The sequence below is a fragment of the Opisthocomus hoazin genome, chromosome 8 (assembly GCF_030867145.1).
Source record: "Opisthocomus hoazin isolate bOpiHoa1 chromosome 8, bOpiHoa1.hap1, whole genome shotgun sequence".
Taxonomy (NCBI): domain Eukaryota; kingdom Metazoa; phylum Chordata; class Aves; order Opisthocomiformes; family Opisthocomidae; genus Opisthocomus; species Opisthocomus hoazin.
In genome coordinates, this window is record NC_134421.1 from 16942920 (window position 1) to 16961129 (window position 18210).

At 48.8% G+C, this 18210-nt stretch overlaps 1 protein-coding gene across 5 annotated transcripts in view; it reads left to right on the forward strand.

Annotated features, from left to right (window-relative positions):
- Positions 1 to 767: 767 nt before the first annotated feature.
- Positions 768 to 18210, forward strand: part of SGSM3 (small G protein signaling modulator 3) — a 30884-nt gene continuing 13441 nt past the window's right edge. Inside the window, exons 1-12 of one of the 5 annotated variants that reach the window (XM_075429349.1) lie at positions 768 to 817; positions 1548 to 1594; positions 2395 to 2533; positions 7388 to 7586; positions 10887 to 10993; positions 12269 to 12354; positions 13555 to 13621; positions 15057 to 15265; positions 15419 to 15526; positions 16503 to 16646; positions 17026 to 17221; positions 17440 to 17585. In XM_075429349.1, coding sequence (XP_075285464.1) covers positions 10987 to 10993; positions 12269 to 12354; positions 13555 to 13621; positions 15057 to 15265; positions 15419 to 15526; positions 16503 to 16646; positions 17026 to 17221; positions 17440 to 17585 — 963 coding nt within the window. In that variant the 5' untranslated portion in view covers positions 768 to 817; positions 1548 to 1594; positions 2395 to 2533; positions 7388 to 7586; positions 10887 to 10986. Of the gene's footprint in view, positions 818 to 1277; positions 1300 to 1547; positions 1595 to 2394; positions 2534 to 7387; positions 7587 to 10886; positions 10994 to 12268; positions 12355 to 13554; positions 13622 to 15056; positions 15266 to 15418; positions 15527 to 16502; positions 16647 to 17025; positions 17222 to 17439; positions 17586 to 18210 lie in introns of those variants that run through there. The other 4 variants (XM_075429348.1, XM_075429347.1, XM_075429350.1 and 1 more) reach the window with 4 other exon arrangements.

An 18210-nucleotide genomic window follows, 5' to 3' on the forward strand; every position in this document is an offset into this window, starting at 1 on the left:
AACATTTGTGATTTTTATGGTCTTTAAAATATTTTTCCTGCTCGTGCTATTAACATTTAATTAGCCATCTGTTTGAAAAGGATAACTCTAACTAAACACTGGTAATTTTCAAACTATTGCTCAAATGGATAGCCAAGAAAGAAAACAGATCGATGTGGAAGCCCTCCTTTTTTGGTCCTCCTCCCTCCTCCTTTGTGGGATTAAAAAAACCAAACCACCCCGTGCAGAGAAAAGGAGCAGCTGCCCTATCTTTTTTTCATCATCTGGAAATCAATCTTTGTGCCAGGCAGAGGCGGCCAGCTGCGGGGCACGGGGCTTCTCTTCCTCCGAAGGTGAAAATGAAGAACAATAATGGCGCAGGGGAAGTGTCACCATCCTAGAAAACTGTGGCACACAGAGATCCTTTCAGAGGCTTCTGCTCCCCTTCAGGAAGCTTGCCTGGGGACCTCGCGCTCTTTCTTACAGCCGAGTTGGCGGAGGCACCAGCCAGCGACGCCGCTCCCCGCTCTCCTTGGGCCTTGGGAGCGGGTGGCCCAGAAGCCTTCCAGAAGCCGCCCTTCGCTAACGGCGAGGCCAGAGGGCTTCCCGGCTCACCCCGGGACGCGTCCCCGCCGCAGCCGCCGCCGGGAAAGCTCGGAGCAGAAACCACCCGAGACCCGAGCCGCGGAGGAGAAGCGAGGAGCCCCTCGGCCCGCCGCCGGCAGGTGCCGACCCCCTCCCGCGGCCCACAGCCCCCGCGGCCTACAGCCCGGATGCCGCGCATGCGCATCGCGCCGCCCTCCGGAGCGGCGTGCGGGGCTGGCGGGGCCGGGAGCAGGTGCGTGAGTGCCGACCCGGGGATGGTGGGCAGCGCTGGGCGGAGGGAAGGGCGGGGGTCCTGAGGGAGCTGACCCCGCTGCGGTGCCCCTCGGGCCGGGGGTGAGACTGCAGCTGGTGGGGCGGCCCCACTCCTGGGGCTGTGCGTGGGGCGGGGGGGTCTCCGCTCGCCGGCCCCTTCCCGGGCGGGGGTGAAGGGAAGGAGGGAGGGACGCCCCCGCCCGGGCCCCCGGGCCGGCTGCCGCTCACCTGCTGCTCTGACGCAGGTTCTGGGCCCCGGCGGGTGACTCATGGCGCGCACGGCTTCGTCGTCGGGCTGGGCTGGGGCACGGTCTCCCTGCTCCCCCCTGTCCCCAGGCTTCGCTCTCCCCCTTCCCCGCTCCCTGGGATGTGCCTCCCCCCGTAGCCTGCCTGCTCTCCTCGCCGTGGGTCTGGCTCTCGTCCCTCCAGCCCTGCCGCCCTCGCCCGTCTTCCGCGCCTGAGGTGCCCCGGACACAGTCGGTCTCCCGTCTGGCTGGGGGGGGGGAGGGGGGGGGGGAAGGAACGGCCACGAAACAGAGATGGATACATGTCAGTGTCCCCTAGGCAGTGGGCACAGGCACCCTGTGGGTGCCGGCTGCGAGAAATGCTCAGAAGGAAGTCGGGAGGCAAACGCGGTTCCTCGGACCTGGTGGTGTAAGTTGAAGGGCTCGTGGAGAACCGCCGTGACGCGGATTTATATCTCTTTGCAGGCAGCGGCTGCGGGCTCCAGGACAGCTGGTGTCTCTTCACAGAGCTGGTAAGGCTGGGGCAGGAAAATTCTCTTCCCTGCGTCCGCTCGTCTTCCTTCCCAGTTTTTTTTGAGATGTCTGAATTTAGGCAGGTGCTTTCCTTTTAAACGGGTAGATTTCAGTGTTGGTCCGTGGTTTTTATATGTGATGTCATAGCTTCCTGCTTCACGATGCCTCAGCCTTACTCTGCGTGGCTTGCTGTGGTGTTTGGAGAGGGGGGAATGGTGGGAATAATGTAGTAAAAGCGCCTTGAGGAAGCGCAGGATCCTTTAGTACTAATAGATGGGAGAGAGAAGCAGTCTTGCTGGAATGAAGAACAGTAGGTGTTCAGTAGTGAGAGGCTGGGTCTTAAAATCCCTCGAGAAACAACTGCCAGCCTAGCAGGAGGGGGGCACTGCTCTGCTTTTGCTGAGATGTTGATCAGAATACAGTTGCTTGACGGATAATCTGAATTCTAGAGTGTTTTTTCAGCTGCTACAGAGTCTGGAGCGGTGTCCTGGAAAGAAACAGTCACTGGAATGAAGATCTATTTCATTATGTGTTTCTGGATCCACGCGCTCTGTGCGTGGCTTTTACTATACAGAAACAGATGTTGGTTCCCTACCCTGGAGAACTTATGAAGTAAAAGGGAAGGAGGGGTGTGAGAAGAGGCATGACGTGTAATTAAAGAGGTCAGAGTGGGGACCGGTTGTGTCACATTAATATAAAATTATGTTAATTCTGTATTTAACAGGTTAAAATGACAGGTGCCACCTTTCTTAATTCCTGTTTAGGATAATGTTTTGATGTTGTATCTTGGTAATCTCAGGGAGACGTCATTCACAGTGAATGATGCTTTTTCCTCCAAAGAAGAACGAAGGGAATCCGTGAGGGGCAGCGGAGAGGAGGGGCATGTTTCTGGAGGAACCACACTGATCAGGAGATGAGGGTTAACATCAGCTGATGAGGTGAGGGAAGTACTGCACGCCTGCTCAAGACTGAAATGACTCGCCAGTTCTGGGGTCTCTGCTAATGTCAGTTAGGTTTTTCTTCTTCGCTGTGCTTCCAACCTGTTGCTTGCTTTCCTGCAAGATGGTATGTTTTGCAAATATCCGTGTTTTGAAGGACCTTGATGATCTTAAAAGATAAGCAATAATCAAAATATTTAGCTTTTTAAAATGGTTGAGGAATCTGTGTGAAAAGAGCTGCCAGTCTCAGTCCCATTCTTAGTGAATTGGTTTGTGTGTTGCAAAATTGCTTACCATGTTTGGTATTCGGGATGCTTTAACGAAGGAATCGGTGAGTTTACCCCTCCCAAGTGATACCGCATTTGGGATTGTAACTCTTTGGAAATGATTGGGATGGTGTCTGTCTTCCTGGCTGTTAATTGCAAACTTCTCACCAAAACATGAGAAGGAAAGGAAACTTCAAAAACAAAAATCCTAAGGAGTCTCGCAACTTTATCTTCAGTGATGAAGGTAAGGCACCTTATATTTTGGTGTATGTGGTCCTACAGGTCTTCTAGCTAAATCAGTGGTGGTCCTGGTTGGTGATCTGGATCATGCTGGTTATCCTAGATCCTATCCTAGCTCAAATGGATAGGATACAGAGACTTTGCAACTGACAGGTAGGTGGACAAATAGCTTCATTGTATGTCATGAACGCAGTGTTCCAAATGTCCCTCAAGAGACGGAGAGGTGTTGGCACTTCAGGTTTGTACCCTCAGTAACACAAAGATTTGTTTAAACTTCTTTCTATGCTACCTTTTATCACACGGTCAAGATTTTAGATAGATAAATCTTATGCAGGGTAAGTATCTGGGAGTATTGGGGAAAGTCTCACTTGTCAACTGCGTTAGTGTTGACACCTGGTAGGGAAGAGGAGGATATTGTCCTGCCACATCTATTTTGTCTCTGAGGAAGTCTCAGCTTTTTTTTTAAAGTGGAGTGCAACAAGTTATATTGGTAACAGGGCAATTCTCTTTCTGGCTTAAGAAAAAAAAAAAAACCCTAGGAGAAATGAAAACATACCTGGTTTATCAGATAGGAGAAAAGAACATAGCATATTGGTATTACTATGACTAGGAGAACTGTTGTTGCTGCCCAGTCAGTGCAGTATTTCCTGTCTGGGAAGTATCTGATGATTCAGAGGTGAGAGAAAATGTCCATAAAGCGGCAGCCCTTTTGTTCCAGGGAAGAAATCTTCCTGATCCTCAGAAACAGGAAATATCGGGGCTTTTGTTGTGTTTTGTTACAAATGTTAATTATCATATATTTTGCTTTTTTTTTTCCTGTGAGTTATCTGTGCCTGTAAGTTTCTGCGGGAGTAACATCCAAGTAGTCTAACGTGACATGCTAGATAAGAGCTTTGCAAACAGTCCTGAGAGGTGTTTTGGGTGTTACTAGCCTCTTCAGAAAGTTGAGTTTGGAAAGACAGAGCCCTGAAGGAGAAAAACCTTGAGTGCCGTGAGACATACTTTCCTTAAAAAGCCATTTTTTTGAAGCCAAATGAAGCGAGACCTGCTTAGAGTCCTGCTAGGTGAATCTGACAGGTTTTTACTAACGCTAGAGCAAATAGTAATACACCAGAGCTACAGGAGTGTGACCTGAATCTAGCCTTTCTCGTGCCTCACCAAGAGAACGGCAAACCCTGACAGCTAAAGTTTTGCAGATCTGTCGGAGGCGTTGTCGAGGAAGAGCCATTCTTCAGGCTGTTGTTCCTTTGTCACTGGGAGTGGTAGGATGAGACCAGCTTGAGAATCAAACTTTCACCTGGAGGGTGCTTGCAAGGCTGGCTCCAGAGGTGATGGAGAGAGCCTCAGATGGCATCGCTTGTCGCTGCTCAGGGTAGGAGTGTCATATAAAAGACATCCTAACGTCTGTCTTTAAATAGCTGTTAGTAGTGTCTTTCAACCTGTCTTTGATTGGTATAGCCCTGCATCTCTAACAGAAATATTTTCTTTCAAACTGCTGTATAGCAAATGAAACTGGGCAGTTGTCATTACTTTCCACAGATATTTTATAAATAGTTTGCAGACTTGCAGAAGTTCATGGAGCAGAAGGTATAAATCACTTCTGGAGAGTTTTGGGGAAAATGAGTTTCTGCAGAGTTCTGCAGAAGTACCCTGGTTCTGCACCATGTTTGTTTGGATGAAAGTGTCCATTTATTGTGCAGAAACAAACTGTCATGGAAGAGATGTTTGGGGCCCCCTTAGACACTAATCAGAAACCTCTGAATTATATTTGGGTAGCAGTGTTTAATGTGGAATCGCCTTTACCCTAACCCTTGAAGACTAGGGTGGTTGCAGACCTACCTGTTGGCATGTGTGGGTTTTCTTCTCTGTGTGTTGGAAGAAAGGAGAATTTTGCTGTGCAGTGAGAGTGGATGCCTTGCTAGGTTGTATCCTGCCATTTTTTTTTCCATCCTTATTCAATGCAGATTAAAAAAAAACAACTGCAGTTCCAGTGCTTGATCTATTGTAATCCTCCTGTGTGAGATGGGAGGAGCACTCTATATTCCCATCACATATCCTTTCACCACTCGAATAATGGGAGCACCAGGAAAGGGGAAACTCCTCCTCCTCTGATCCCAAGGGTCTTGGCAGATGAGGTTCTCCACAGCAATGCAGTTCATGCTTAGCTGGCACCAAGTGTCTGCTGCATAAGGATAGGCACCCTCTGCTTTCCAGGGCTACAAGTGTGGTAGCTTGTGTTAGCAGCACAGGGAATCAGCAGAGCCATAAGTAAGTCTAGTTCTGCTTTGGGTTTGTTTTTTTTCATGAGCCACATGGGGGAAGCCTTTCTTATCTCCAGATTCTAGAAGTAAGAGATTCAGCCTTTTGCTGTATAAAGGATCAGCTGCCTGCTTTGGAGCCAGATAAATAAAAGGCAGTTCTGCTCTGAAAAGAAAATACATGGTGATATGTAGGATATCTGCCTTCTACATAAGTAGGTGTTGTGTAGGGGTTTTGTAGAGGCAAGCTTGACACATTGAACTACGATCAGGAAGTCCACCTGTGGTCTGTCCTTCCAGTGCTTAAGTGGTAGGAAACTGGATTCTCCTTTTCACATCCTGATTTTCAAAATGGGGATGAAATGGATGCGCACCTGGAAGTTACTTGTTCTGTTCCTTTTGTATAAACAGAAGATGGTTCAGCACCTTCAGCTCTGGTGGGGCTCTGTCTGTCATTACAAGCAGCAGACTTGCTGGACACTGATTGGTGCAGAGAGCAGATCTGTGACATGGAAGTAGCTTTTAGTTTCGTTTCTGCACGGAATTACATTTCTAGTGTGGCCAGGAGCCTAAAAGGTGCTTTATGGCAGGAGACACAGAGTTCCAGTGTGCTTTTTGTTCTCTCTGTTATGTGTCGCTCTGACAGTGCCCTGGGGCAGTTGGGAGGAGGCACTTAGCCCTGCCACACTCCTGCCATCAGTGTGTGGTCCCAGTTGGTGATGGGCAGCGCTGGAGACCTGAGTGATGGCTCTGCAGTCAGTGACAGTGCTGTCAGCAGCTTGTCATCCTGCCTGCCTGCCCACCTGGCTCTGCAAGGCCCTCACCTTTGCTGCTTTCCAGGCCTCCTGTCCTCCTTCCTAGGCCTGCTGGAGGCTTTTATCTCTGACGCACTTTCTCTGCTCTGAGAAAGTGGGCTGAGGGCGGTTAAAGTCCCCCAGCTTTTCATTCCAAGTCAAGTGGTAGAAAGCAAGCGTGAAGGCTACCACCTCCCTCCTGCCTTTGTAGTGTGTTGCTCAACACCCAAAGCAGTGCGAGGCTGGTTGTGGTTTGTAAGCCATAAACAGTTCCTGGAATGACCCAGGTTCACCAACACCATATTGACTCCTAACCAGGAGCTGGTGCGTATCGGTGTCTGTGTGGGATTCTGCATCACTTAAAAATCCAGGGTGTGAGGGGCAGAAGTCATCTGCATCTTGTCCACCCCTTGGTCAGATGTGTGGCTGTGCTTTCTTCGCTTAGGTACTTGTTTGGGAAGCTGGACGTTTCTTCTGACTGTAAAGGTGCAGAGCAAATATTGACTCGTGGGACTAACGGCATTTGCAGCTCTGGGATATGCCTTTGCCTGACCTGAGGGAGAAACCGATGGGGAAAGGGAAGGCGAAAGGCTGCCAGCTGAGAGCTCCCCTTCTGCGTTTCGTTGGGCAAGGCAGGGTTTTAATTAGGAGAACAAAGCTTTCCAGGTGGGAGAGAACAGAAATGAACTGTCTGATTTCAGTGCAGGGTCTGATTTTTATCTGATTTCTGAGAGAGGAAGAGTCAGTCTAAATGCTAAATTGGATGCAATCTACAGGAGATTTTACAAGCTGAGCTGGAAGAGGCTTCCAGAACTACACCTAAGTGCATGGCCTCCGGTTGAGTACTGTCGCTTTGCAGTTGCTTTTCTCTGTTCCAAAACGTTTTTCTTTTTTTTTCTTTTCTTTTTTCTTTTTTTTTTTTTTATAAAGTAAGAGAATAGAGAGCAGTGGAAACCAGCTGACAGTCCAGAGGTGGCAGTGGGATTTCCTGGGTGCAGTGTTGCTTCAAGTTCAAATAAAGTATAATGGAAAGCGGGGTTTTTCCCCATGCTAGCTTACTGTCAAGAGGGAGTGTTGTGTACTATGACAGCAGATGAAAATCATTCTTGAAAGAATTGCTATGCTTGTTCTGGTCCTTCTGATGGTGTTCACTGGCAGCTCCTGCATAGTTACTAGTTGTAATGTTTGCAGCATACAAAAACACTGCTTTGTAAAATGTTCGTCTTCTGCACAGTCTGTGCTAGAGGTATGTTGCTTTTTGGGGGATTCTTATTTTTTTGTTGTTGCTAAAATCAGCAGGGGAAGAACACTCCCGGGAAGGAGTTTCTGTCCCAAAATAAAGATCCTACTGAAAGGCTCCGGACGGTGTCATTTCACGCCGAGCACATGCAGGCACTACCACAGCAGGCTGAAGCGGAGATCACGTGGCGAAAGAGGCCAAGCAAGTAAAACACAGGCAACAGGAGATTGTTATCTGGTGTTTGCCAGAAGCCAGGTAATTGAAATCTCGTATCTCAGCTGTGTGGAAGAGCAGGTGCATCCAGAGGAGGCTTGAGATTGCCAAGGGGAAGTGAATTTGCAGGTCTTGTTGGCAAATATCAATTTCTAAAGGACACCTACACTGGAAAAGAAACTGATCGGATATAATCCTGCTTGGGGTGTATTTGCAACTCTGACAAAGGTGTTGCAGCTGGAGTGCTTGAAATAGCTGTACCTGATGCTTCCGTTGTAGCCTGCTTTTTCAGATACACACACTGGCATTGTAGCTGTATTCTGGCAGGCTGGAATCAATGGTGGTGTGATTTGTTTTAAAGTCTGAACTAAAAAAGTGAAACTGCAAATAGCAGGTACCATTTGCATTTTAACAAAAAATAGGGTTTCTTCAGAGTGGGAAGACTACCTGTTGTGTGATCAGAATTACTATGTATAAGAAACTTAAATTGCCTTTAAACATGGGAGATGTTTCTTAATGCATGGGTGAAAACTGGGTTTAATTTTAGAGCTCTGAGGGTTTGGGAGTTGCCACTGATGTTTGTTGCATCTGCTGTGTTTTTTACTTAGTAAAAAAACCATACTTTTTAGATGTGCAGCATCCCTTGCTGTTGCTCATTTTCAGAAGTGTGTACTGTGCAAATAACACAGCTAAGTTAGCTGTAGCAATTTCACACATGCAATTTTACATGCTGCACAGGAGTGCCTTTTGTTACTTGTTGTCTTTTGGCTAGGAGAGTTTGAGAGTTGCTTTAGGTTGGTGTCCCTCAGTCAAATGAAAGAACTTACTGTATCAATCCCCTATGCCAGATATCCTCCTCCTCCTGGCTTGCACCGGGTGGTACCTGGCTGCGTCAGGCAACCTTCCTCCTGGTTTCTCTGGTGCTTTCCTGGAGGCAGAGTGGGAGTGGGGAGAAAGCTGGGTGATGAAGACCTACAGGGCTAGCACAGTGGTCTCGGCACCTTCTCTTGGAGACACCTGGCTCCATGAGCAGTCTTCGGCACACCACCTCCTTGTGCCGCAGCAGGAGCCTGCGTGGGATTCACACTCCCCACCCTGCCCTTCTGCACACCCAGTGCCAGCAGTAAGGCGAGAGCCTCTTGCGTGCTGTCTGGGCCCGGGCCCAGATGGGTGCTTGCAGGAAAGTTTCTATAGGAACCAGGGGCAGGAAAAACCTGCCCACCAAGTTCAGCACTCGCTCTAATGGCAGGGACAGGAGGGCAGGCAGGGGAGCAATCTCCAGCAAGGCGGAGGCCAGCGTGTGATGACGTGGAGAAGGGAAGGTGTTCCCCTCTGCTACACCTGTCCTGGGACGAGGAGGGACTTTCGGCCTCAGCGCTCTCCTGCCCTGCCTCCCGAGCACCATGATTAATTCCCTTCTTATGGGGAGTTTTCCCACCCACGTGCCTAGCGCACTGGCCCGGTTCCTCCGTAGCAGGTTGGTTCAGCAGTGATTGTGCATGCGATGAAGGTTAATGATGACCGAGGGGGATCCCTGCTCGCATGCTTGAGGCACTGACCGGGGATTCAGAGCACAGGTAATGAGGAGCATGGCAGAAGTACCACGTGGCTGAAGCAGTGACTGCATTCCTGATAAAAGTCGTTGGAAACAGGGTTACCTAGGCTGAGAGAGAGAAGGACGTATTGCAGCCCCAGGAACAGAGCAGCTGTGGTCACAGGACAGTGATAAGCTTCAAAACAAAGCATACGAATACATTCACAGCGATGTTGAAAAGGGAGTAAGTATTGTCAGCAGATTTACCAGCTTGGTGTGCCTGCGGTGTGGGTTCCCGTGTAAAATGAGCGTGCAGGTGCTCATTTTGTAATTCTTGTTATGTCTTCAGCTACTGAGGGAAAAGTAGGTGCTAAGAGAACAAGTGGGGCTAGAGTGATGGGAAGCATAGAAGAGTGTTTACAGAACTCACGGGTAAGCATCTGGCCATTGTGTGGACAATGTTGCTTCTCAGAAAAAAAGCTGAACTTTTTCTCATTTGTTTGTGGTTTTTTTTTTCCTCTTTTTGCACCGAATGTCGGTGTCAGAAGATCAGAATGTCTTCGTCCATGTAGACAACTGTTTAAATTTGGGAGGAAGAAGCCTTATCGTGTCTGTTCTCAAACATGGATGCTTTTTATGCTTTTGCAGTGTTTTACAGGTGCTTATCTGGGAGTTCTCTAGCAAGCCACTTCCAGGCTGCGAGTGCTCGCTGGAAAGCTTGCTGAGTTGCAAAGGCAGCAGTGGCAATATAACCTTGTACTACTGAGCACTATAAACAACTGGGACAGGACTTGCTGGATGAATCCCTGGAGTTCCTTCTTTTAGTGGTTTGCAGTCATAAGTAGCTTTACTGGAAAGGGGAAGCTGGAAAACCCATTCCAGACGTGCAAATGTTAGTTTGTCCTAGGTTTTTTCCCAAGCAAGTGCAAGTGACTGATATATCCCAGCACTGGCTTTATCTGCTTAGTAGAGGTGGCTCTGGCTGTCTCCCACACATGGAGTTATCAGATTGATCTTAAAGTCCAAAAAGTCTCTCTTTGATTACTGAATTATTCCATTGTTGTCCTGGAAAACCCCTATAAAAATCTGCTGTGAACTGGTATCGGTAAAGTAAGGAGGGGAACAGTGTGGGCTGTTTCCCATCTGAACTCTGTCACCTGATGCAATTTAGAGGAGCCTGGCTCCTGGCTCATTGCAGAGGTACTCGAAAGCATGTTGTACACGTCCTAGTCCAGTTCGTCACAGAAAATCATTGTCAGAAGCTTTCCCAGCTCCCTTCAGGGAGCTGTATTCCACACTTTCCTCCTGTGGTTTGCTACTCCTAAAATCTCTTTCAGGCTTACTGGATCTAATGATACCCCCTTAAACCCTTTCCACCATTCCAGTCCCTTCTTCTCTATGGGCAGTGTATTCAGAGAATGAGGATGTATGGTATGTTTTTAGTATTCATAAATGCAGGGCTTGCAGTATGTGATGGAAAAGGTGATGAAAGTTGACTTGATTTTTGCAATTCTTTCAATCAGCAATGCTGTTACTGTCACAAGGAATTTGGGAAGTGACAGTGTGCTCTTTCTAGCTGATGGGTAGATATGAAACCAAGAGGAAGTTACCATCTCTGGAATTTAGTTGTCCTGTGGGGGAACTTAAATACTAAGGCATTTAATTTTCCTGTGGGGAAGTTGTGCATTGAGGGGTCTGTCTTTTCCCCACCATGTTCTGACATGCTGATCGAATTATCTCATCACCATTTATTTGTTTTCCTTTTTTTCTTTTTTTTTTCTTTTTTTTTTCTTTTTTTTTTGTGACAGGGTAGTGACCTTTCACCTCTGAGAGCAGCATTTCTGGACATGCTGATGTTGTCTGCCCGTTATCACTGACAGCCTCTGCCACTCAGCCTTACATAGCGCGATGTCAGGTGAGCAGGTAGAAATGGACACAGTACCTTCTTGTTTGGTTGCTGTTCTTTCTTTAGCTGCAACTAGTAGAAGAAAGTTACTGGTTCCGAGAGCCATTCTTTACATTAACGTACTGTCTGGTCAAATTGAGGGAGAGCAAACTGCTCCGCTTTTTGTGACCCAGCTGCCTTTTCACTCACGGTGAACTCAGTTCCTTCTTTTACCCTGTGCTGAAGCGTGCAGAAGCTTCTTCAGCCGTTGAACACAGAGGAAGAAGAAGGTTGAAATGTAGTCTGCCTTCCCCATTTTTCATAAGCTTTGCTTGGTTCTGTTCTCCTCCCAGGATTTGCCCCAAAGTGGGGGGCTTACTTACGATCGGAGAGATTTTTGCTATACAGTGGTAGCTCTAGAGCAGGCAGAAGGCTAAAGAATTACTGGAGTTCAGCTGTGGACTACTGAACTTTACTAAAACTAGGTCTTCTCCTTCTAACAGCAGCCAACTCTCCCACCCCATATTTTTGTCTAAACCTTGCTTCCTGGTCCAGCTGGTTATTTCAGGGCATATAACCCTGAAGGAGGCTATACTTCAAAGCCAAGAAAACCATTTTCTTGGTGATCTACACAGTGGAAGACCTGTGATGTGCTTATCTGCCTCAGTTGCAGAACTTCATGTCTGCTTTTATTGCAAGAGCTATTTTATTTTATTCCAGCTGAGACTGGAAAGGTGTTGAACACAAAAGACCAAGGTGGTAGGCATACTTGCATTGCTGCAGCTCTCTGTGCGTGGTCTGGCAATATCCCAGCCCTTCTGGAGCAAAGGGAGCAGTTGAGCACCTTGCTGAGGGCTCCGATTTCCCGTTTTGGTGCCTGGGTGACAGCTTCAGAGAACTCTGGAGTGCTGCTGGTGCTGGAGTCAGTGCCTCTGTAGGAGGCATTTACTTTTTGATAGCAATTTTTTTTTTATAATGGTTCCCCTGGCTTGACAATGATTGCACAGCTTTTCCAAGCAGAAAAAACATCACATGATGCCATGGAACTATTTCTCATCCCTAAAATTCCCTTTCTTAGAGGAAACTCTGTTTGGCCTTTCCACTTCTTTTGCTCAGTAATAAGGGACAAAACCATCTGAAATTGCTTGCTTGGTGAAGTGGGAGCTGTCTCAATGTCTAGCGTAGCAGCAGTGACAAACTGCTGAGTGAGTCCTTCACTTGCTGGAACAGTCTGTATTGAGTGTGTGTCTTCCAAGGGAGCCCTTCCAGGTTCTCACTGCTGTGTGTTCATCTCTCTGTCTTTAGGCCACCACACTCCTTCTGCTGGGGGTCCCTTCTCAGCACTCACTCCCAGCATTTGGCCTCAGGAGATCCTGGCAAAATACACACAGGTACGGTGTGGGGCAGGGAGGGGGTGTTCTCTGGCTCCGCACGGAAGTAAAGGGACCCTGGTGATTTCTAGCGGTCTCTGAAAGCCGCGGGGAAAAGGAGGGAGAGATGCACTTTTGCTGCAATGGTTTGGTTGTGGACGCCTGTTTGCTACTTAGACTTCATGTGTTTTGCGGCTGCATCCTGGCTTTTGCAAGAGGATCTTGCAGAGCGCAGAGAAACTTGTGTGAATGATTGCCCTGCTGTTTTGCAACTGTTGCTCCACTGTGAAAATGTTGACACCCTTCAGGGAGTCTCTATCACCATCAAGCTACTCTGGGCAGCTTGTGCATGGCAGGAAATGCTAGCCTCAAGCCTTGGCACCGGGTGGGCAGAGCAGGAAGGAAGGAAGCAGCCGTGGAATTTCGTCACTTACCCTCAGTGTTTGCTGCAGGCGGCTGAGCCCAGCGGAGCAGATTAAAGCTTATTGTGGAGCTGTGCTAGAAGCACGCTTCTTGGGCGCTGACTGGGCGCAATGCTTGTGAGAGACCCCACAGGAGGAGCAGGTGGGCTTGCAGGAAAGGGGAGGTATCTGTAGGTTTTCACTCCTTAAAAAAGACCGGTTGTAACCTCCAGTCTGTGAGGAAAGTGGAGATTTGGGCCGTGGACCTGAATTTCCATTGGCCTATAATTTGGGCTTGCTTCACAGGTGCAGATCCCAGTTTTGCCTGCTGTCTTTCAGAGAAAATCTGAAAGCAACAGGCGGGAGATGGAGCAATGCAGGGAGCTGAATTTGCAGTGTGTGTGTGGAGAGGTAACAGAGCACTGCTGTGTATTAGAGATGCAGCAGAGACCACTTTAGCTGGTGTGTGTGGATTCCTCAGTCCATGAGGAGGGCTGCGTGCCCCTCTAGGTGTGAAATTCTGATCTTGATATGATGCTGCACTCAAGCCCTGCTGGGAAGGGATTGCTGGGAAAATCTGTGCAGGTGGGAAGGCAGGGCTTCACAACTTCCATGGAGAAGTCAAAATGGGAATTGCATGCAACACCTCCCCAGCTAGGAACTGTGGTTGGAGGCGTCATGAATAAAGGGGCACGGAGTCTAGTTGTTCAGAGGGCACAGTGCAGGCAGTGGTAGGGTGGGGCAATATCCACAAGTGTCTGTTCAGTTGTTCAGTGCTAGACTGGTGAAAGTGTCTGTTCTCCTTCTCCATGTCCCCTAGAAAGAAGAATCCATCGACCAGCCAGAGTTCCGCTATGATGAATTTGGTTTCCGAGTTGATAAGGAAGGTAAAGTCAGTCCCATCCCTCCCATTGTGTCCTGGGTCCAGCCCTTCTCACGCTGCAGAGTATGGCAGGGTGATTTTGCAGCCATTCTGTGCTAGGTCTCATCTACCTACCCATCATCTTCTTTCTGTGTCCTACCATTGTAGTCATGGGCCATCCATTAGACGTGCTGGTCTTATGGGAGTCTGGAGCGTAGAATATACAGCAGAGTCATTTCCATCCCCGTATGCTTGTGCCATGGGTAAGAGGAAGAAGAAAGTTAAGAGGAAGTTATGACTTCCATTAGCAGCTGCATGCTGGGGAAGAGCAACTTTCCCAGTTGACAGTGGGGTCTCTGTTGTGGACAGTAGCACTATAAGCGCTGATAGCAGGCACAGTGACACGTGCTATCTGTTGAAAAACTCGTGGCCAAGATGAGCGGCAGCAGTATGTGTTCTACCCATCCCAGCAGCTTGACAAAGTGTAGGGCAAATTGTAGGGGCAGAACCTACATCCTAGTTTTTCTGCAAGATGCAGAGGCAGGAGACAAAGTAGAAGGAGGTGTGGAGAGCTATTGAAACTGGGCGTTGAACTACAAGAGCCCGCTGTCTTGGCAAAGAGGAAGAGAAAGGAGTGGAGGACACAGGAATTGCTTTATATGCTCTGAGAGGATATTTCCAGGGCTCAGGCCGTACAGTGCAAGGGCAGAAGTTGTTTGCATGTGTGCCCTGCGACACCTTGAGTCGTAGAGGATCCTCTTTGAAGCAGTGACCCAGAGATGAGGACAGGACGCAGCGATTTTCTTCAGCCAGAACATTTGATAGACTTGTACGTTATAAAATCAGCAGAAAGATTTGGACTGCATTGCTGGGAGGTGTTATATGATGAAGGACAGAGTGCCTTACGTCAAACCTCTACTTGTGCTGAAGTACTTCTTTTAGAAAGCCAGCCTTGGGTTAAGGTGCTCTCTCATTGTGAATTTGGAAGTGTCCATATTAAAGGGATTTTTTTCTGGTGATTAATTATCGGCGAAGTTCACATTTTGCACCTCGTTACTTGCATGAGCATAGAACTTGTGCTTGCCACTTCTGAGGCTTGCTATGCTTTTGTCAGCCTGATTTACACATCCTTACAAAACACAGCAGGATGACTGCTGCAGGGATCTTGTTTAATTCCAGCCACACTGTGTGTGAGTAAGTAGAGACTGGAAGCCTGCTGACAGCGTCTTAGTTCTCAGGGCCCCAGTGCCTTTTGCTTATGACCAGAAAATTAGCTGCACGGAGAAGACAGAAGTCAAGCTTTGGCTTTCCATGCTCTGGCTGGAAGACGTGAATGTTTTTAATGTGCTTTCTTCAGATGGCCTTCCTACTCCTCACCCTGTCCTGTGTTTGTTCCCTCTCCTGTTCCCTCTCTCGCTTGTCCTTGTCTCCATTTCGTTCCCCTCCCTTTGCTGAGGCAGATGGCCCTGAGCCAAACTCCAGCAAGCTTCTGGGGGTCCCGCTGACGGAGGAGCCACAGCAGAGGCTCAAGTGGCAGGCTCATCTGGAATTCACACACAACCATGACGTGGGCGACCTCACCTGGGACAAAATTGAGGTCACCCTACCGCATTCAGACAAGCTGCGCTCCCTGGTGCTAGCCGGCATCCCCCACAGCATGAGGCCACAGGTGAGAGTGCTGCCTGTCCTGGGCAGGCTCTCCTGCCTGGAGTAGGAGACCATGGAGCAAGACCACTTTTTCTTGGTTGAGAGGGTGCCAGATTATGGCTTTCTGTGGCTGTCTTAGTGACTCTTCCGATCTCTGTTCACCCTGTCCCCCCAGCTGTGGATGCGCCTGTCGGGGGCCTTGCAGAAGAAGAGAAATTCAGAGATGTCATATCGGGATATCGTGAAAAACAGCTCTAATGATGAAACCATTGCTGCCAAACAGGTAGGAGATACTGCCTAGTGCTGACTGGGCACAAGGGAATGGGGAGGAGCGCAAGATTTGCTGCATGAGAAGGAAGGGGTGTCTGCCTAACACCTGCAGCAGGGGCAGTTGAGAGGACCTCTGTGGCTGAATACTGCTAAAGTGTGATCCTGTTGGGCATATTTCTGCTTTGTTTTGTTGGAATAGCAACTGTGCAGCTCCCTTCCTTCCTAGGACAGCCAGGAAGGGGTTTGACCCATGCTGTCTGCAGGCTAGAAAACATTGCTGCAGTTTCATCTCAGCAAACATCCTGATATCCGTGGCGGGAATTTAAGGGTGAAAGATGCACCTCTGTTGAGGTAGTGGCAGCTGCTTCCAGGGACTGTCTTTGTTCACCCAAACACAAAGTCTCTGAACACCAGCAAGACTGTTACAGGGTGTTTTCCCTCTTCCTCTGACCTTTCCTTTTCTGGGAGGAGGCAAAGGCCATGGCAAAAGAAACAGAGCTCTGCAGGTATTCACCTCTCACTAAGAAGCTGGGTTCAATATGGTCAGAAGCAGGAACAACACTGCCTGAGGGAGATCTGTGGGGTGTTCACCTCCAAGTCCCCTGTCACAGGTGTGGCCAGGTTGTTCGTTTCTTCCTGGAATAGGTTTGTTGGGAAGCTTTGCTTGAAATCCAAGCAGATGAAATTCCCAACCAGTATGCCTGCTGTTCTCGGAGGGCGTTGAAGCTAGGGACTGAGTTTAGGTAAGTGTTACTTGGGAGACACAAAGTCAGCATCTGCACTGGCATTTTCCCATGTGTCAGCGAAGGCTGCTGAAGTGACTCCAGGTGCTTGGACAGGGCCATCTTCTTTGGTGCCTAAGGACTTACGCAGGAGTGTGGGGAAGCAGAGTTCCCTGAGGCAGTGGGCCATGGGGAAGTGCAGAGAGCAGAAGGCAATTGTTCAGACGCTGCTAGCTGACCCTGTCCTTGCTTATGGCTGTCTCGCAGATTGAAAAGGACTTGCTCCGGACGATGCCCAGCAACGCCTGCTTCTCCAACATGAACAGTATCGGGGTGCCACGGCTACGCAGGATACTACGAGGACTTGCCTGGCTCTACCCAGAGATTGGATATTGTCAAGGCACTGGCATGGTAACCTGCTTTCAGAGTGTCTTTATGACAGGGATTGTTTTGTGGCTATGCTGGGGCAAGTAATTTGGGGCAGTACTGCCAGACACTGTGGCCTCCATATGAACTGAAGGGAAATCCCTTCCACATGGAATGTTTTTCCTAAGGAAGGGAGAGCAGAGTAGCACCATGTGTCCAAAGATGTGGAAGAATTCAGTCCATCTGTTGGGGAGGGACAGGCACTACACCAAAGAGAAATCACTTCACTGGGAGACTGGAGGAGACCTGCTGCAGAGGAATGAAGATGTTGATCACCTAGATACTGGTCCATCTCCCCACATGAGGAAGTGGGGAAAGAGTTCTGCTCCTTTTAGGACATGCAGTTCTTCCTTCAAAATCCTAGGTGGCTGCCTCTCTGCTGCTCTTCTTGGAGGAGGAGGATGCCTTCTGGATGATGTGCGCTATCATCGAGGAGCTGGTTCCTGCGTCCTACTTCAGCACCACCCTGATGGGCGTGCAGACTGACCAGCGTGTCCTGCGACAGCTCATTGTGCAGTACTTGCCCCGCCTGGACAAGCTGCTCCAGGAGCACGACATCGGTAAAAGGGTGCTCTAGAAACCATAGCTTTTCTTCCCAGGGTGACATGCAGACAGAAATTATTGTGATTGTTTCACAAAGGAAGGAGCAGCAGGGCTAGGAGCAAACCTCCTGGCCCTGAGGCCAGTGCATGGTCATCTTTGAGCTCTTAGGAGAGTCCATATTCACTGGTTGGCTGACCTCCCTTGTTATGTTTCTTTTCTGTGTCTTTATTCACAGAGCTCTCCTTAATCACCTTGCACTGGTTCCTCACCTCTTTTGCTAGTGTTGTCCATATCAAGCTGCTGCTACGTATTTGGGATCTCTTCTTCTACCAGGGCTCTCTGGTGCTGTTCCAGCTCACTTTGGGCATGCTCAGTATGAAGGTAATTCCCACTTCCTCTTCCACCTTTATAGTACTTCAGTGTTTATATCTGAATTTTAGGAGCTAGAAGGTTTTGTATCCACTTCCTGTGTGTGGTTTGGGAATGTGCTCAGGAAGATATCTTCCTGCCTTCCTCAGAACTGGGGCCTGTGGAGAACTTTCAAGGCACTTTACAGGATTCAGGGGTTGCTGTTTCCCCTGCCTACCTCATTTGTTCCCTCATAGTTAAACCCCATCAGCTGCCCCCCTCTGTTCAGTCTAGATCCCAACCTGAGGGTCTGTCTTACCTAAAGCAAGATACTTCTTGATTTTGCTCCATCTCTGAGCAGAGATATAGAGCTGAGGTCGTGGTTATCTGGGAAGCTTTTGATGGCATTGTTGAGTGCTCCCAGAGATGAACATTGTCCTGACTACATTTGATTTGGCTGGCTTACATTTAACTGCCTGATCTTTTCCTTTTTATGCAAAGAATAATTTTGTGGCTCAGCTTGCTGTGTGAAGGGCAAGGGTGAGCCCACTGGGAGCAAGGGGAAGGTGGAGCACAGTTTTACACAGTAGGTGCTCCATAGTGTGTGAGACTGAGCGGCTTCCATTCCCGTGTCCCGAGCAAGATCCCTGCTGTGCCC